The 21756-nt window shown below is 39.5% G+C and overlaps 1 protein-coding gene across 1 annotated transcript in view; it reads right to left on the bottom strand.

Annotated features, from left to right (window-relative positions):
- Positions 1 to 21410, bottom strand: part of LOC124289211 (E3 ubiquitin-protein ligase rnf213-beta-like) — a gene marked incomplete at its 3' end in the record, with an annotated part of 178699 nt that extends 157289 nt beyond the window's left edge. Inside the window, exons 1-5 of the mRNA XM_046725815.1 lie at positions 21246 to 21410; positions 11501 to 11859; positions 4391 to 5016; positions 3553 to 3584; positions 3029 to 3184 (exon numbers count right to left, since the gene is read on the bottom strand). Coding sequence (XP_046581771.1) covers positions 3029 to 3184; positions 3553 to 3584; positions 4391 to 5016; positions 11501 to 11849 — 1163 coding nt within the window. The remainder of the gene's footprint in view (positions 1 to 3028; positions 3185 to 3552; positions 3585 to 4390; positions 5017 to 11500; positions 11860 to 21245) is intronic.
- Between the last annotated feature and the right edge of the window lie 346 nt (positions 21411 to 21756).

A 21756-nucleotide genomic window follows, 5' to 3' on the forward strand; every position in this document is an offset into this window, starting at 1 on the left:
CTTATGACCGTGAAACCAGGCTCCACACTCGCCATAGAAGTCTGCCTCGGGGTGGTTTTTGATGATACAGAATGGCAACTTTTACCCGGGGTGACAATACACTGGGGCGTCACAGGCAGGGACCAACGTTGCCGTATCATCATACAACCGGACCCCTCAACAGGTTCTATAGTCCCCTCAGTAAGATGCCCCCATGATGTGTGGATGCAGAGTTACCTATTAGCCTCTCGCCTATTTCCCTGTACGATGATCTAAACCTTATAAGCCTCAAATACACTGTGCAAGAATTAAATGTCATACGATTTAAAGATATTTTTTAGAATATATTATATGCACAGTATGGGCCTGTACCCAGTCGTAGAGGAAGTCGTGAAGACCCTGGAAACCGTAGACGGGTTCCGCTTGAGACAGTTATGTGATGTAAAACGCCAACTAGAACAAGACCGCGACACGTGGAAAGCACTATATAAGAAGTACCATAGAGCTTTCAATATCATGGACGGGACTGATACTGCCCTTACGACAACCAGCATGGGACTACGGGTGGCAGGTGATGGGTAGTTAGCCACCATCGTGGCCGCACCTATAGTGCTAGGCATTGAAATAACAGCTGGGGTTGTAGGGGTGGCAGGGTTGGTGTTTAAGTTCGCATCCCACAGACTGCACCGTAAAGCGTTGAAACACGACGAGATCAGGGTTCTTGCAGAAGCAAAGCTGAACACTGTAAGTGAGGGTATTTCCACGGCACTCACTGACAGTAAGATCTCAGAGGAGGAATTTCGTTCAATCCTCTCTGAACTTGACAAGTACCGTAAGATGAAACAAGAAATCTGGTCCAAGTCTCATAAGTCTCCTATCAGCGAAGACGAGAAAATAAAGTACATAGAACAAGGGGTACGAAAAGCCCAGCAAGCCTTTATTACGAACACCAAAGAGATCATAGGCGATTCACATTAAACTGTTTCCTCGAGGTCAACACGACATAGTGTCACGTGATCAGGATCGCGGTCATAGTGATACTATTGTGTCACGTGTGGCCAGGAAGTTAACTGGGGATTCAAAAGTAGTATATACAATGGCGGCGAGATCTAAGGACCTGACAAAAGCTTTATTTATGAAATAAAGCTTTACAGAGGCTTTTGTTGGACTTGATCTCGGACTATCATTGTATATACTACTAAAAGCTTGTTTTGTTTTCACTTATAGTTCACCCTGTAGTTTTTATCACCCTGCAATTCTTATGGGAGTTTACTGAGTTTTCCAACTTATTAGATCAGTCCAGCTGTCCTGACATAGGTATAAGCCTGGTGCAACTGACCCTGACCAGTGTTGTTTTAGACTTTTAGACTGTAGTTTTTTATGGGAAGTAGTTCTTATGGGAGGACACCGATTTATGAGCTATAATACCACAATCGCTTAAACACACGTGGCACTTAAAATTTCCATGTAAATATATGTTGTCTCATACAACATGTATTACACAGTTATGTGCTGTAAAACATTCCTGAATTATCCAGCATGTAATCTCTTTTCTATTGGGGTTCACACACAATTTACTCTGGATTTTTAAACACATCCTGGTACTGTGTCTGAATCATTGTGTAGTGTTTGTACTGTTTTCCTTCTTTGATATTTGATCATTGCACAATGTCTCAGTTGTTATCTACAGAACTTGCTTCCTTTCTTAAAAGTTCCAAGAAGTCAGGTCTTATACCTAAAGGCAAGACTGAAAATGAACATAAAAAATGGCATGGTTGCTTTAAAGAGAGCTAGTGCAAGTTCTTTTCACTTATATTCAACTCCCCCCAAGAGGAACACTTCATTGGAATTTGCTGTTGGGAGTTGTTCACTATGTTTGCCACAAGACGACACAAGATGCTGTACCTGTTCTTATAAACCTCAGAAAAAATGCAATACTATTTTCCATGTGTAAATCAATGAAGCTTTGGACAAATGATAATTACACTGTTGATTTGTATCTCATGATGATAACTAAAATGTGACATGGTGTTAACATTGTCATGGGGTTAAGTGAGTTTTTTACATGATAAGTAAGCACTAATGAATGCATAGTTACCAAAGAAGGTGTGATTGGTGAAAGCAACTCAAATAGCTGTCATCAGAGATGTGAGGTTAGTATTCCCTATAGTTCCACAGAAATAAGAAAATACTGAAATATCTCCATTTTAGAATTTTAAGTTTAGTAAAATGCTATTTTTTTCCTGCATTTGTGCCTACATTTGCATATAAATGTGTGTTAGATGTGTAGATTGTACTCTGAAGTAGAGGGGAATTGCATCGCTGATTTCTTCTAAGGTAACACCAGAATTACTCCATTGATCATGTAGTCTACCTTGGGCATCTTAGATTTCCTCACATACCTCAACAATAAGCAACAATGTCATTGTGGGGTTTAGAAAATTATTTGTCCTCGCAATCACATTCAAATGCATTACCATCAATGTGTATTCTGTACTAGCAATGCTGTTGTTATAGCATTACCCATTTGATCTATTACTAGATTTTCTAGAACATCAAAGGAATCACTTCTATTTTGAAGTACATCTGCCATGTCTCTTAGCCAAAACATTTCCACTTCAAGTCATGTGATTTCCATGCTCATGTCACAGAGGTATGACGAAGATGTTTTTTTACCATACTTTTACCTTATAGATGAATGCTTTAGATAAATGATAAGTGAGTGAGGGAGTTCAGTTTTATGCTGCTTTTAGCAATATTCCAGCAATATCACAGCAGGAGACAACAGAAATGGGCTTCATACATTGTACCCATGTGGAGAATCGAACCCGGGTCTTCGGCGTGATGAGCGAATGCTTTAACCAGTAGGATACATCACTGTCCAGTTAAATGATGGATATACACTCTTAGGATTATCATATTACTATATTTTCATTTGTTGGTTATGTAAAAATACCAAAGATAAGGGCTAACAGACTTTGTACTCTTTCAAACATACTGTCAGATCATTATAAAATACTAACTATGCTTCAGTATAATTTTACCTTACCTCACAAATTTCATTTCCCAGTGATCACTTTGCCATCCTTTGAGAAGCTGTGATCCAAACTGAACAGTTACTTTGTCAGTTGAATGGTTCAAGTTCATTTCTTCAGAAACAAGAACATGGAATATAACATCCACTATTGGTTCTCCTTGACAAGACCTGTAAGATAGATTTGATCCAGTCAAGAAAACTGCCAACCATATGACTTTAATTTCAAGATTCAAAATATTCTTTATCTCTACTTATCAACATAAGGTTAAACTTTGCTACATATACTTACATGTAAAATATTATACTGTTATTGCGACAGTACTATATCTATAAACAAACTGAAACCACAACTGAGTTTTCTCATACATCAGAATGGATATAAATACTTTAACGTCTGGACCTACCAAATGCCATTTTTCACAGCATAAACTGCAAACAACAACCAATAAACTTCTAAAGTATTATTTCCTTGAGGTACAGAACTTAACTATATCATGAATACTTTAGGGAATCTTTTATTGGCTGAACATACTTGCCTTCTATTTCCTGTATCAACTTCATTCACTTTCTGAAAGAGAATAACAAAGACCACTTATGATTTTTCCCATTACGGTTAATAGCATGGGCTAATGTTTTATTTAGAAATACACAAGAAACTGTAACTCCCATACAAGATAGCTGAATCTTGTATTGAATTTACACAAACCAAACAACTCAAGAGTCCTTATAACACAGTCAAATAAAAAGCTACATGGAAAATCTCTTAGTGTTAACACATTGATAATCTTTAATCACTCCTCTACCCCACCGCCCCCAAAAGCTAAGAGAAACTTAATCAATTACTTCACTGGCATGCATGATCCATGCGACCAAACATTGTCTGCATGATAGATCTATGGCCATTTTACTGAATAAACTGTCTGTCTGTCTGTCTGTCTGAAATGCATTTTGATAGACTTTGGACATTATCAAAGCAGTCAATAGGCAAATCAAGCTCAAACTAAAGATGTACATCAGACACTCTTGAACTAATTTGGTGTGGTGGGCTAGCCTTGTGGCTAAAGCATTTGCTGGGTTTGAATCCCCACATGGGTACAATGTGTGAAGCCCATTTCTAGTGTTCCCAGCCGTGATATTGATGGAATATTGCTAAAAGCAGCGTAAAACTAAACTCACTCACTCACTTGAACTAATCCTGGCATAATCATATGTCAGAAAAAAAACATGTGATGCATCAGTTTCATAAGTGCAGTTGTTTCTGAGTTAAAAACAACAGACAACAGATGATAGACACAACACACCATATGTCAGACAAACAGGCCACTCATTTGACTTGAGCTAAACATGAGCTTTCAAAATATTAAATATACAAACTGGATTTTGCTTTGCAGCCTCTGAGTAGGACATTTTGGGTACTCCAGAGTTGCTATTTTCCTGAGCTCTTGCCATCTGACGAGTGGTGACCCCACTACAAGGGGCATCATGTGATTCTGTGCCATCAGAAGGACTGTTTGTTGTTCCTGTAGGAATACTGTCATTGCCCATTTCCTGTTGACTGGAACGTTCATCTACCTTGGGTTGGAGAAGGTCCCTTTCAGTCATTGGTTGAGTTGTTTCATTTTGCAAAACATCTTTGTGATGTCCTCTCTCTTGCTGGGGTAGTGATACTTTTAATTGATCATCCAGAGTAGATGGTCCAGCTCCTGGAGAGACTGGATCAGTTTCCATTCTTGTAACGACAGGTTCACTGTTTTCTGTCTGATTAACCACCTGGATGTTTCTAGTAGTATCTTCAGATTTACTAGGATCAGGATCTTCACTGACATGGTCATCATCACTGTCACCAGTACTGTTACTATCTGGAGATTCTTTCTCAGCTTCATCTTTAACCCTCTTCTTTTTTTTCTTACACTTTTTCCCTGCATGATCTGCCAAATTATTCATAGTTTTGGCACTGTCATTTGGATCTAGACCTGGTGCAGTTGTTTTAGATGCTTGGTCTGAAAGAACACAAATACTTGAACATGTAAACACGAACTGTCATCAAAATGCATACCATTAGAAATGGATATATAAAAAGAATTTACATATTAAACATGTCTACAATGTCAGTTAAAAAAATTGCAGGCATGTAATCATTCTGTGTCAGTGGTTTCAATTTCCAGAAACTCCCGAATAATTGAATCCTTTTGGCAGAAGTTTTCTTTAAAAGTTACCCCTAAGACCTGAGCAATTAAATTGTTAGTTTTTGTTTTTAAGGCTTTACAAAGACATAACAGAAGCAAATTTTATTCCTTGAGTCTGTTTGTCTCCAAATGAGCATGATGAAATGCAAAATAAATAAAAATCAGGAATGGATACCCTCAACCAAACAATATCAGCTGTCTGCCATATTTACACTTGAAAAAGTTGCTTTAAAAAATATCAAGTTGTCTAGTGTACAAGGTGACATTCTTATCAGAGGAAGCACAACAGTTGAAGGAACACCATAAACATGCACTGTCTCCACAACTGCCACCACGTCAATGACAAGCAGCCTACTTATATATCACATGTTCTTGTTCCATGGCCATAATGTTGAGACTTGCAGCATCATAGTGGGTTATGGATGCTCTAATTGATTCTGGAAGGTTTAGAAGACCAACAATAAACATGTAAGCATTGGACTTGGATGAAATTTCATCTGAAATGTCTTCCTCAGTCATATCAGCAAGGAACTGACCTTTTTTGGCACTATTCCCTTACTGCTTTTGAGGGAGTTATACCCTGAAACCTCAACCAGAACATTTGCAAAGGTTTCAACTGAAAGAAGATTAACTGCTAGCTTTTGTCTCTTACATTTTCAACATTTTACACTCCAAGCATAGGGAAAAGGAATTAGATTCAATTTCTATAACTAAATAAGTATATGTGGACTATCATCCTCAGTATCAAACCAAGCATGTAACTCTTATGAGGATCCGGTTTAGAATTGATCTTCAGTAACCCATGCTTGTTGTAAGAGCTGACTAATGGGATCGGGTGGTCAGGCTTGCTGACTGGGTTGACACATGTCATCTTATCCCATTTGTGTAGATCAATGTTCATGCTGTTGACCCTTGGATTTTTGGTTTACATCAGGTTATTTACAGACCGCCGCCATATAGCTGGAATATTACTGAGTGTGGCGTAAAACTAAACTCACTCACTTTTCATAGAGGGTTCCATATTGGTAGTGATATTGTGTCAAATTCTACTGGCTCCTGACTAAGGTGATACCCTATTCCTGTGGGTGTATAACAGGCAAACACAAGGGTAACAAGAAGGTATACTCAGGCAGAAGCATCAAGAAAATGTTTCACAAAGCAAAATTTTCCCCTTTAATGCTAATAAAGGGGATTGGCAAGAGCAGGCGACGACAGACAACCAACGCCGGGGATAATAAAACCTTTGCTGAGGACCTCAACACTTTCTACAGCCGCTTTGATTGTCACGACTTTACCGATGAGAGAGCCCAAGTTAGTGAAGCCGTACAGGATAGTGAAAGTCGTATCCATATATCAGAAGCGGACGTCATTCAAAGCTTCTCCAGAATTAACATCAGAAAAGCAAAAGGACCTGACAGCCTTGACGGCATTGTGTTGAAGGTGTGCAGACTTCAACTGTGTACAGTTTTCACTAGATTGTTTCAATTCTCAGTGAATACACACGTTATTCCTTCGGTCTGGAAAACATCAGAAATTGTACCAGTTCCTAAAAAGACACAACCTAAAGAACTCAACGACTACAGGCCAGTTGCTCTCACATCTATAGCAATGAAGTCGCTGGAACGCATCTTGTTGAGACATCTCTGTCAGGAAGTTGCCGACATACTGGAACCGCTTCAGTTTCGCCTACAGGCCAAGGAGAGGAGTTGTTGATGCCACACTGTCACTCCTGAATAATGTCTATAAACATCTAGAGACACCTAAGTCATACATCAGGATCCTCTTCGTTGACTTTTCATCTGCTTTCAACACTATCCAGCCACATATCATGATACAGAAACTGTTAGACATGGGCGTTAACTCATACCTCATCAAGTGGATCGAAAACTTTCTTGTGGACAGACAGCAGTGCACGTGAAAGTTAGCGGGCTGTATCGAAAGTAAGCGGACCACCAACACTGGTGCACCACAAGGCTGTGTAATATCTCCTGTTCTTTTCACCCTCTACACTAATGATTGTGCAAGCTCGAATTCAACCTGTTCAACTGTAAAGTTCGCAGATGATGCAGCAATTGTCGGCAAACTGAGCGACACTGATTCTGAAGAACTGTATAAAGAGGACATTAATCATTTTACGACTTGGTGTGCAGAAAACCACTTACTCTTAAATGTCACAAAAACAAAGGAACTGATAATTGACTTTTCGGAGTAAACCCACAGAACTGCTTCCAGTGATAATCAACGGTGAATGTGTTGAGACAGTGTCGGAGTATAAGTATCTGGGAACCTTCATTGACTCTAAGCTGAACTGGAACTCTAACACTGAAGCCCTATACAAAAGTGTCAACAACGTCTTCATCTCATCGTAAATTGAGATCTTTTAATGTTAACCCATCTGTGATGTCATCTTTTATGTAGCATTTATTCAGAGTATTTTAACATTTTCCTTCCATTGTTGGTAATGGGTCTCTCTCAGTTCATCTCAAATCTAAAATAGACAAAATTGTTAACACTGCAAGTAAAATCGCTGGAGTCAGATTTGAATGTTTATCATCAATATATGAGCTGCAAATCGTGAATCAAGCTGTCAAAATCATATCTGACCCTTACTCACTACTTAAATTCGGAATACAACCTTCTCCCTTCAGGCCGCCGATACAAAGTTCCAATTGTGAAAACTAAGAGAGCCCGTACATCCTTTATTCCAAGTACCATATCTCTCTTAAACAAATGTGAAGATATCTAAATCAAGAATTTATGTAAATATGTTTGGTATCTCTCTAATGTGTCAGTAGCTCTGCTGATGTAACACAAATTCCTGAAAAGGCATTAAAGTATTATTCTATTCTATTCTATTCTATTCTATGATGGCACATGAAATTAACGTACCAATCATGCTAGAAATTACTCTAAATGAGCAGTTTGATGTCAATAAGACCAGGGCCAAGTTGCAAGAGGCATTTCACAAATACAAGAAAATCTTAATAAGGCAGTATAAGTATATATATTGTATACCTTACTATGTTGGTGACATAGTTGGTGACATCAATCTATTAGAGTGAGTGAGCATAGTTTTATGCTGCTTTTAGCAATATTCCAGCAATATCACAGCAGAGGAGACCAGAAATGGGCTTCACACATTATACCCATGTGGGGAAAAGAACCTGGGGATCTTGGCGTGACAAGCGAATGCTTTAAACACTAGGCTACCCCACTGCCCTCAACCTATTATAAAAAAAGGACTCTGTAGCAAATTGCGCAGATCCTGGGATGGACCGTACATAGTTAAGAACCAACTATCAGAATGTGTATATAGAATCCACAAAGAACCAAATTTTTCAATGAAAAAGAATCTCCATGTTAATTAGCAAAGAATGAGACTATGGCTCCCTCATGGGATTTAACTCCAATCCATTTCCCTGACTCACAAGAGTTTTTAAAATGAGATAGGGTATTTTTCAAAATATATCTTTGGAAGAGAAGTTATTAGTTATTATTACGATTGGGAATTTCGTAACATGGAGGCAAAATTGGGTGGTTTGCTTTGCCATGAGGTATACAACAGATTGCTTCAATTGTGCCCTGCATGAATGGGGGAAGATGGACGTCATGGGTGGAGCATCTCTGAGCATCATTCTTATCATGGAAAATCCTGTTGCACTTATTCACAGTGATAATCTGTTGGTTAACAGGTCTGTGGGTTGTGTACTGTCAGCAGTATGTACTGTTAACAGTTTGAAAGTTTTGAATAGACTGACTGATTGACTGAGTATGGTTTTACGCCGTTTTTAGCAATATTCCAGCAATATCACGGCGGGGGACACCAGAAATGGGCTTCACAAGTTGTACCCATGTGGGGAATCGAACCCGGGCCTTCGGCATGACGAGCGAACGCTTTAACCACTAGGCTACCCCACCTCCCCTTTGGATAGACATTAACATGAAACTACATCAGTCATAAGACATGGTAGTCAATCCAGAGCTTGATTACTCAATACATAATAATCTCATTTTAAAAACTCTTGTGAGTCAGGGAAATGGATTGGAGTTAAACCGATAACACATGACATTTATATCACAACATACTGTCTTCCACAGAAAAAGCTTTCATCAATTGAGAATCGTTTCCAATTTGATGATCATATATCAATCTTCTCAAAGGCTTTGTATACATTGTGGAGACAAGAGGCCCTAAAACAGACCCTTGAGGGACACCACAAGACAAAGTTGTTTTCTGCGAAACTGAATTTCCAATTTCCACAGCTCGAAATCTATTGCACTGGTAAAACTCACACCACTGAAGAACAGTGCCATCTAATCCATATTCCAGTTTATGATGATAAGTCAGTATGGTATGGTCCATCATATCAAAAGCAGTGAAAAGGTCTAGGAGCACTAACATGGCGAAGTCAGCTTTATCCACATCACACATGATATTGTTCATTTCAGAGATCAAGGCAGTCTCAATACTGTGTGCTGGCCGATACATACATCAAGTGAAATTGCTTCAGATGGGCCACAATTTGAGTCTTCAAGTACCTTGGACATAAATGGCAGGTTGGATACTGGCCTATAGTTGCACAAAGACTCTTGATCTTCAGTAACTCATGCTTCTCAAAAAAGGTGACTAATGGGATCGTGTGGTCACGCTCGCTGACTTGGTTGACACATGTCATCATATCCCAGTTGCATTGATTGGTGCTCATGCAGTTGATCACTGGATTGTCTGGTCCAGAGTCGATTATGTACAGACCGCCGTCATATAGCTGCAATATTGCTGAGGGACGTGAAATTAAACTCACTCACTCATGTTTTCGGATGAGTATTGATTCACTTTGGACTTCCTTGACAGGCGTGGTCTGGCAACAAAGAAATGAATGCCACACCAACATCAACAAGAGACCACACAATCAAAGAAAGGAACAGTATATAACACATTCCTAGACTTTTGTATGAATTATTACACGCACAGCTACAAACTAGAATCCATGGGCAGTTCAAAACGACATGTATTATCAAAGCCACTGTTTCAGTTGATCATGGAAAACATTTAACTGAATATATTGATAGTGTCTATGGTGCCAGGCATGGGTGTGCCATTATCCTTGTTTTCCTTTGATTATGATGAATTAGTAGTAAATATCATTTCTTCATTTGATGAAGGCATTTATATATTGGAAGAAATAATAATATTATACTATTACTGTTTGCTGATGACTCTGCATTGACCCACACTTAAATAACTCATGCATATTTCATGTGGAATGGATGGAAAATGGAAAAAAGTCAGAATATTGCTGTTAAAATAGGAGGGTCTTCAAGTTAATATGGCACACAGAATAATAATGACAAACCAATAGAAAACCACACTGGAACTATTGGACCCCAAGTTCGAGCTAGAGATCGGATGTTCCAAATCTGTAGGAATTGATCCAGGCAAGTGGTGGCTACACCAGGTACTGATTATGGATTCAGCAGATGCTTCTAATACAGGCAATTGATGGTTCTGATGTTCCTCTCGTGTCACTGAAGCAGACTGCACAGCAAAGCTTGCATCAGTTGTGGGAGAGTTTGTGTTGTGCATGATTTTTCTGATTCTGTGTGGAATATGATCTAACATCTTTTTGCTCTTGACAGAGCTCCTTACCGTGAGTTTGTGACCAGTTGTTACAATAACCTATATCATTCTGTAAAATTCTGTTACATCAGATGGCATGGCTAACTATATGTCACCTCATTCCTCATGGTCTGTGTTTACACTCAGGAGGCCAGTGTAAGGAAGAAAAGTATGCATGGCATTGGGCCTGTGTATATTCACTAATTATCACTATTCATTATCATTCATCATATGTTTCAGCAAAATGGTTCTTGCAGTTTCAGCAGAGAAGCCCAAAGTTTAGGGGAACAAGGAAAACCGTGGTATGTGAAAGTATTATATATTATTCTGAAAACCACAAACTTACTGTATTTCAAATGCCACAGTGACAGATCCAGAAATAGATGAATAATGGCTCAAAATGACTGTTTCATACAGGCAATTTGGAGGCTACTTAAGCCTTAAAGTTTTAGAAGATTAGTAAAAAATGCAAGCTCTGAAATCAAATGGATGGACTGACAGGCAATGAGCAGCATAAGCACACTTGAATGTAAGCTAGCAAAAAGCATCAAACATACGAAATATGTAAGCAAATGGTTTTTAATGGCCATGCATGGGCAAATGTCATCACATACATGCTCCTAGATCATACCAGTGAGAGAGCAAGAAACATTTCTACAGGTCATAAACAAGCTGACCAACCTGTTATTGCATCTTCAGGAAAAAGGTCAAAACCACATTTGCTACAAAAGTTACTTCCTTCCTTTAACTCTGCTCCACATGGGACACCCTTTAGTTCACCTGGGCATGTCCTTGGTGTCACAAAGAGTGACTTGTCAATCTTCCAACCACATTTAAAGCAAAAATTTACATCTGAATCTGCAGCAAGATCTGTGCCACAAACCCCACTCTTGCCAGGACACTTGATGGATTTCTTCGTTGTTGATTGGTCTTCAGAGCAACCCGAACCACATATTGGACAAAAGAGAAGTTGTTCGTCTGATTCATATCTGCATCGAGAACCATCTTTATTCGTTCCAGAACACTTCATTTTAGTTCATCTGTAAAAAAAATTGTAAAAAAAATAGATCAGTGCTCATGATCACTGGATTGTGCAGTCCAGAATTGATTATTTACAGAACACGGCCATATAACTGGAATATTGCTGAGAGTGACATTAAACAATCAACCAACCAACCATTGGAATGGGATGGAATGACTTTAAATCTATCCATATCTGTCACTAGTTCTCATTCTGAATTTTTGCATGAATACGTTTTTAGTTCATTTTACAACTCTGGTAAAACATGTTGTCATTGTCTATCTCTTTTGACAACAAAGCATAACCAAATCCAAATAAATGTAGCAAATTCTTATTCTTTAATGCACCAGTATCTTCACCATTTTCTTCCATAGATTTTAACATTAAACAACAATGTCGATGGTACCTCTCCAGAGGCATTCATAAAAGTTTACACCACAATGTTCTACATTTAACTATATACACTATAAAAAGGTTTCTTTCAACATTCTCACAATACCATATCATTCATTACCAATCTATTAACCTCAAATATTTACAAAAAATCTATTAGGACTTTCATATATGTTCAAAATTGTGTTCATTAAATTTCATTGAGCTAAACATATTATCAAATATTCTCTCTCTTTTGCTACTTGAAACTTGCTATCTTGTCATCAACCACACAAAAATATGCAATAAAATTTGAGTCTACAAGATTTGTTTACCTCTGAGCTAACAGTAGTTATATTTATATATACAATTCTCCAAAATATTCAACTATCTGTCAGTGAATCCTAAAGACTAGCATTTACCATGTTAGAACCCCAGGCATTGAAACTGAGAATTCCAAAGGTTATTGCTTTCATCTACTTGATGTTAACGGGTTGGTGCTTTTATATAGTCCTATCACTTCTGTAAACTTCCAAGAGTCTTACTGATACCATAGCATTGTGTACGTTCATACATGGAGATGTTCCTGCTTACAGCTTTTCTTTTGGACTGAGACCAGAAATGTATAGTATTTGAGTTATGCTAAGCTGCAGCAAAACACTAATCTCCAAATATCTGATGAGCTTGCTAAGCTGGTTTTGTAATACTTGTTATGTGTCAGTGTTATTCACTGTAAAACAGTGCTGTGACTAAATTGCATTGTTATGTTATATTCAATATGGGGCAGTGGTGTGCTGGTTACTCTCATGAGATCTCACATAATTCATTACAGTGACCATTGTTCTATCTCCCTAGCAATTTCGTTTTGATGTTAAATGTACAAATATGAGTTAACTATGTTCCAGCCCACATTCGATTCGTGAGCGTCCTTGGAGCTGGTCGCTAAGCAAGCCGCAGCATCAAAAGGAAATCACAAATCATCTGACCCTGGCGTCGCCATTTTTCACCCTCAAGCAAAGACAATCTATTCTAAAGTCTCGGCAGGGCGCCTAGCCACCGGCACTCCGGGCTCCTGCCCACCAAACAAACTGCAAGTACAACTTGCTCTCTTGTAAATATCACCATTTAAATCCAATCTGTAAATACCATAAATACCATCAATTGTTTTGTAAATATTCTATGTTTGTTTCCTCAACCTTATATGTTTCTATTGTTCTTCTTGTATATATTGTATGTAACACAACCCCACCCACACCCACTGCCCCCTCAACTCTCAAACCCTTCCCCCAACCCCACCCCCAACATGTCATCCCCACTACCATCAACATCACTCTTCTCCACCCCAAACAAAGATTTCCCCCAACTCACCTCCCCAAACAACATCAATCCAATACCAATTAACTTCGGCATAGACCTAGAACACTTTCTCCCATCCCAACCCATTGAAACCACCCAATCCCCACCACCACCACCACCCCCCACAAAAAATCCCAATACTCAGCAAAACAAAAAACGCCCACATATCTCACCTGAAGCCTCACAACAAGCAAACAAAAAATCATGTGACAAAGATACACCACCCCAACCACTACCCACCAAACACCTACTACTCGCATTCGCCACAAACACCAACACACCACTCAACCAAACATACTTGACCAACAAATTTGCCCTCTGCCTGAAAAAACAAAATATCACTTACAAGTACATAAACTTCTGTGGCAGAGGGTTCAAGGTCACATTTCCAGACGAACAGTCACTAAAAAGCACACTCAAACACACACTCATCGATGGAAACACAATAAAATGGGAATACCCAAGGTGGCAGACGCAATCACAAGGAGTTATACATATCGACAACAGGGAAACACCAGCAGACATACAAGAGTACATCCACATAGCAAACAACATCAGCACCCAACCCAAAATCATCGACTACAAAACAATCAACACAAAGCAACCATCTGCAAGCAAGCCAAACACTCAAATCACCTTCCTCACATTCCAGTCCACCACACTACCAAACTACATCACATTCGGAGCACTCAATTACAAAGTCCATCCCATACGCAAAAACCCCACACAATGCAAAAACTGCTTCCAGTACAATCACACTACAGAAAACTGCAAAAATTACTCACTATGCCCAAGGTGCGGGTCAGACATGCACGACATAACAGAATGTACACTCGCCACATATTGCATACGCTGTGAAATACATGGACACTCTGCAAACCAAAACACATGCCCCATAAAACAAACACAAATACTAAAACTAAACAAGCACCTCAAACACACTGACCTACCCAAACCTGCAACCTACAACCACAGAACAAATTACTCACTACTATCACTATCATCCTCTACCCCCTCAAACATCTCCTCTTCCTCCAACACCTCCACCCCATCCTACCATCCCCCACCGCCCCACCAAATCCCATAAATCCCGCCAACCTCCATCCCTACCTCACTCCCAACCACCCTCCCTCCCCCCCAACCAAACCACCCCAACACCCCAACCCACCCCACCCCAAACCAACCAAACCCAAGCCCCAACCCAAGCCCAAATACCCACCCCAAACTCCCAACCCATTAAAAACCATTACTTCCGGCTCCCCAACCCCACCCCATCCAACCCACCCAAACAACCCCGGCCCAAAACTGCACCCCCACCCACCAAACCCCCAACCAACCACTCCTCCTACATCCTCCATCCCCCCCAACCCTCTTTCACTGCATCACCAAAACCCCGGTCACTGCAACCTAAAAAATCCACTACATCTGCCCCTCAAACAAACCTCACACTCACCCCACAAAAAATAAACCACAACCTAAACCTCATCATAGAATTCATCACTGCAGCAATACTTATGCAAAATCCAACAGCTAAAAAACTACACAATATTGCACGCAAAAACAAAATATACCACAAAAGCCTAGCCAGTTTCATCATCGCAGTAAAATCCCTATCATAAACAACCCACCACTAAAGCTACCCTAGCACCTAAACCGCCCATTCTAAATTTCTGCCCCATCCATGGCTTTTTATAATATTCTATTCCAAATTACCGCAGTCATGGCTCTGATGCAATGGAACTGCAATGGCCTCCGAGCAAACGGGCATGAGCTTAAGGCACTCATCGCCCAAAACAAAATCTCGCCCCAAATAATTTTCTTACAAGAGACAAAATTATCACCAAAATTCGCCTTCAAAATCCCAGGCTACAATTATATCAGGAAAGATAGACCCCGGCCAATAAACCTCCCAGGTCCCCCCAGCTGGGGGCCTGGGGATATTTATTTCAAACAAACTTAACTATTCAGAAATTGACATTCCAACCACTAATCTAGAAGTCCTGGCTATAAAAACAACAATAAATAATAAATTATTAACATTCATAAATATCTACAGAAGACCCTCTATTAAACTTATACCCCAAGATTTAGACAATATAGCAAAATTCTTAACGCCCAACACCTTTATCCTCGGAGACCTAAACTCTCACCATCCATTATGGGGCACAAAACCCTATACTGACAATAACGGCTTTCTTCTATCTAACTGGCTAGACGACCACAACCTCATCACACTAAATGATAACCAACCTACCAGATACCCTCTCTCCCACGTTCAATCACCCACAGCAATAGACCTAACAATCACCACCCTTACATATACAAAATCTTGCCTATGGGAGGTACATGCAGACACCTGGGGCAGTGACCACTGCCCCATAAAAATTACCATATCTACACTACTTACACCAGAACCACAAACAAATCCCCATACTACCCCCACCCCCAGCACAGAAATCAAATACAATGTACACAAAGCAGACTGGAATAAATTCACTAAACTATGCAATCAAGTTGACCCATCCAACATTATAAACACTGACACAGAAACCTTTAACTCACAGCTTACCAACACCATCATTGATATAACAAATACATGCATACCCACTTTTCGGACCACTCAAGCACAGAAAACAGTCCCATGGTGGAGCCAAGACATTATCAATGCCAGAAAGGCACGAAAAAAGGCCCTCAATAAATCAAAGAGGGACCGTTCAAAATTACATTTGGCTAAAAAACTCAGAAACAACACAAAACAACTAATCAAGGCAGCAAAAAAGGAACACTGGAGAAAATTTTGCTCGACCCTGAGGCTAAACCAACACAACTCTAGAAAAATGTGGAAAAATTTTAAAGCTATTCAGGGAAATTCCAAATCTATAATTCAACCAAACCTTCCGAACCTCCCCACAAATAAAGAAAAAGCTAATACAGTTGCTGCCCACTTTTCGAACACTAGTAGCTCCACCAACTACACAGCAAACTTCCAAAACATCATTAAAAACCAACCACCCTACTCACCTGAACCACCCCACTCACATCTACCTATAAACAAAAACATAAACATTCACGAACTTAAGGCAGCTTTAAAACATAAAAAAACAGCCTCATCCCCTGGTCCAGATAACATTACATACACCATACTTAACAAACTTCCACCAAACATGCTAAACTTAACACTTACACTATTTAACCATATCTGGACCACAGGAAACATACCATCTTCATGGAAAACAGCTAAGGTGGTGCCAATCCTAAAGCCAGGGAAACCCATTAACTCCCCAGATTCATTTCGACCTATTTCCCTCACTTCACACTTATGTAAAAGACTAGAGTCTATAGTAAATAATAGGCTAAAACATCAAATCCAAACCCACAACTTAATTAAGCAGGACCAGAGTGGCTTCACTCCAAATAGGCAAACTTTAGATCACATTTTACATTTGGAACACGATATTAAGGTAGCCCAAGCACAAAAACAATACACGCTGGCCATTTTTATTGACTTTAGCAAAGCTTTCGACATGATCTGGCACAACGGCCTAATCCAAAAACTACAAGAAAATGCCATACACGGGCGTATTTTAAATTTCATACAGGCATTCCTCAAAAATACACAAATAATAGTTAAATCCCACAACACTGTCTCGGATCCTTTTCCACTAGAAAATGGAACCCCCCAGGGGAGCATAATTTCCCAACACTTTTCAACTTTATGATTAACGACATATTTCCGGACAAGTGGCCAGAAATTTCTACTGCAAAATTTGCTGATGACATTTCCTTTTGGACATCATCCACCTCAGGAAACCAAGCCACAATCAAAACTCAAAGAATGCTAAATCACATCCAAAACTGGGCCCATAAATGGGGGTTCCACATTAACGTTAAAAAAAACGTGGGCATCTTATTCAAAAAGCAAAGAATGCAAAATTATACACCCAAACTCCATCTTAATAACCAAGAAATCAAGTTCGAAAAAGAGGCAAAATTCTTAGGTGTAACTTTTGACCAACACATGACATGGACACCCAACATTAATAATCTGGTCAACTCATGTCAAAAAGATCTAAATCTCATGCGAGCTATCAGTGGTACAAACTGGGGAGCCGACAAACAAACACTTATTAATATATACAAAACTCTTACACAGTCTAGACTGGACCATGCTGCTCCGGTCCTCCACTCCATCTCCCCATCCAACCTTCAAAAACTCAATTCTATACAGTACAAAGCCCTTAAACAAGCCCTAGGCACTAGGACTGGCACCTCCCACAACACTCTTCTCCTACTCACAGGCATCCCTTCAATCAAAACACGAATAAATCAAACTGCACTCAAATACTGGGCTGGGGCCCAACACAACCCAATATACAAACTTATCACAACTAAATACACCAACACTAACAAATCCACCATTAAAAAATTTAAAAACAACCCAAACAAAGCCCCTCTACTCACTCACCTCAACAGTCTGCTTCACTCACAACACCTAAACACCATCCAACACACACCTCCCATAACAACCTACATTCATGACAAACCCCCACCCTCTACAGATACCACCCTAGTAGAAACACTCCAAAATCTCCCTAAAACCACTGACACCCAAACCAAAACAAACCTCATCCAAACCCACATCAACCTAAATTACCCCAACCACACCCAAATATATACAGACGCTTTCAGTCGGTACAAATAAACATAGGCATAGGCATCCATGTACAACAAACACCCCCTTAACAACAAACCTCCACTATACAAAACCACACAAACATTAACACAGCAGAATTAACAGCAATCCTAACTGCATTACACCTCATCCCCACTATGTCCCACACCAACATCTTAATACTCACAGATTCCCTCAGCGCCGTCAAACAACTCCAACATGATCACTCAAAATCACGTAACGACCTAATACACAACATAATTATACAGATTCACTCACTGCAACAATTAAATAAAAACATAACATTAATGTGGATACCAGCTCACACCCACAACCAAGGAAATAATACAGCAGACATAGCAGCCAAACTAGCCACCACACAAAACTCTCCAGTCATACAATTCCACACATCCAAAACTAAAATAAAACAACTCATTAAATCTCACATAATAAACCAAAACTACCAACACAACCTCAACACTAACAAATCCACCTGGGTCAAAGCCATCATAACCAAACCTATCACCAAAACCCTCACCTACTCAAACAACAAACACATGGACACACTCATCACTAGACTAATCACTGGCATAACAAACTTAAACCACGCATTATTCAAACAAAACAGACACCCAGATGGACTATGTACACAATGCAAACAACCAGAAACAATTGAACACATATTTACACACTGCCACCTGCAACAAACAAACATCACACAAATACACAGCAGTATACCAGCTAAATATCACAATAATATACATCTACTTTTTAATCCCCTCAACCCGTCAACTATCTTCCATGCCATAGCCACCTTCCTACAAAACTCCAACCTAATCAATAAAATTTAGAACTTCCCAAACAATCCCCACCACACTACCTCTCAATAGCTTATATATTTAGACCAGGCTTCCAAACCTCATTTATCCATACTATTACTTTATCACCAACATTAGCCTACTCATTTAGACCTGGGAAACAAATTTCAATTACCCATAGTTGTTTTATTTTCGCTAAAACGTCCGCGCCCTCTCTCAGCCAATCAGCAACCTCTAAAATGTAAATAAACCGAGCACCAGCCCTTGTGTACAAAGGTCACGGCCTCCCTACCAAGCCAGCTCACCCACAGCCTTATAACCACTGCCACGGCCTTTGCCTTATCGTCTCCTTCACCCCCCCAACCCCGTTACAAACCCGTTTTTCTTTCTTTATTAGGTCCCCTATTATTAAATAGTACAGCTTAACTGTACCAATACAATTTTAACCCCCAACATGCTATACACTTACTTCATACTCACCCCACCCCACCCCCACCCCTCACCCCCCACCCCAATTTTATCTATCACATACTCATTCCAACTCCTCTTATTATTAACAACTGCTTTATTTTTCTCTCTCTCTATAATTTCGGCTTTTTATTTTATTTATATTATATTTTTAACTATTTTATCCTAAAACTAGTTAAGCTTAATCCCCCATAATTTACATTTTTTTGGGTATGGTGGTTTATCCCTATTATTACATTATTAATTAATTATATATCAACCCCACCTACCCCGTCGGCGACATTGGCCATGCTAAAAGCCGACGTTAAACTTTAAATTTCGTTCGTTCGTTCCAGCCCACATAAACAGTTTACAGTTATTCTGAAATGAGTAATATACATGTAAACTAGTGAAAATATGTAGACATGTAGGTGTAATCTACACATGATGAGCAGAGAGCTAATTTCTTGCTCGTCAAGGACTGGACAAGTTGGGAGCCTAAAATATTATTGTACGGTCAAAATGTATCCCTAAAACATATCCCCAAAACTTAGGAAAATTATAACAATAACCTCATTTAAAATTGCAGCTACTTTTGTGGTAGGTTCAGTCATGGGATTGACTTTTAAAGGGAAGCAAAACTCCAAATTTTAGTCGTCCACCTATTTTAATTACCTCACATAATCACCAGCTGCCAATTAACGTCACCCACCCAAACAATGGTGTAAGGACAAGGAAAGGAATCCTTTGAAAACCAGGGGAATCCCCTTGAATTCTCATAGTTCATCAGATTATGCTTACGAAAACCTGTCATGTTGCAAATTCATATATGTGTGCCAATGTGTATGTACAATTATGTATTTCAGTATATGTCAGTTATGTGTGCTATTAGTTTTGCATCAATGAAGTTCAGTTAATGTACTCAAAACAGTGATGACTTTTACTTCATCAGGAAAACTGAGAATAACTACTACTACTCCCTTCTGGAACATAGAGATTTTTTCTCGGTTACATCTTCTTTTTATTCTCGAGTACAACGTTTCAGGGCTTGTTCTTGTCATCCATGTTTTATGCCCATGTTGGAGTACGATCATCTTAGTGCCAAGATGCTTTGTCCATGTGGGTGGGTCCTGGGCTATTTAGTAACCTACTCTGTGAAGTGTCAGTCCTGTCTTGTACTTTTGTGGTGCTATTTTCTATTGAAAGATAGAATAATTGAGGTTTTGAAAAGTCTGGTTGAGTATCAACCTTGTGTTAAGAGTGGTACCTGTGCGCCTGTGCATGCGCGCTAGGTAGTTAGGAACAGTGATTGGACCCCTCACTCCAGGACTTAGCAAAACCATGCAAGTTGCAGATACATGTCTTAAGCTGACAAATGCGACATTGGCGGCTAATACGTTAAGGTAACTGTTGTGACAATATTAAGATAATAACTAAAACATACGGCGCGACTGTTCGTCTGTCGTTCACCACAAATATGAAACTGCACATTGCTGTAAATCTTATGTTCAGCTCAGTTGTCAATGCATTTAACCGAAGACCATACAGGGAAGGAAGAAGCTTGAAGCAATTATGAGCTTCCAAACTTTCCATTATTTATGAATAAAGTTTGAAAGGTGAATTATCAAGTGTAACCCGGACCGAATCGCAGCTAAATTGCTGATACGGCTACAATCCGCCATTAACATTTGAGGGCTGAAGATTTAGTTTGCCATTCCTCGTCATGTATATTGCGCTTACCTCAAAGTCAAATATGTATGTTGGTTTACGAGCTGATGCACCCATATTATCGCTTTGCAAACCAATGTGCAGATCCACCTGAGAGTAACACCACACACGTAAAGTACATAATAGGGTGTAGCCCGAGTCACCTCATATGACGTAAGGTTCACAACAATCCTTCTAGGAAAAGCTTAATTTCGGTTTCGTTTTTAGTTCCAAGAAACGGGTTTTTCCAAATGGTCTAAACTGATCATTGTTGAGCGTTCAGGCTCAGAAAAGCCTATTTTAATTACGAAGAAAGTACTTTCAACGCACCCAACCATACGTGAATATCAACTGTTTGATATAATTGTTGCCTTGCCTTCTAATCGCACGCACTCACACAGAAGACACGTGACGCGATGACGCGATTTATTTTTTTTCACTAGGGCGCCAGTGACCCAGGGACAAAAAGCACAAGGGCCTAGATTTTCGAAGCTCTCTTAGCCCTACGATAGTCGTAAGTGCCATACATTAACATTAACTTACG

This window comes from Haliotis rubra, unplaced genomic scaffold, assembly GCF_003918875.1.
Source record: "Haliotis rubra isolate DU_JTF1 unplaced genomic scaffold, ASM391887v1 Scf436, whole genome shotgun sequence".
NCBI classification, from domain to species: domain Eukaryota; kingdom Metazoa; phylum Mollusca; class Gastropoda; order Lepetellida; family Haliotidae; genus Haliotis; species Haliotis rubra.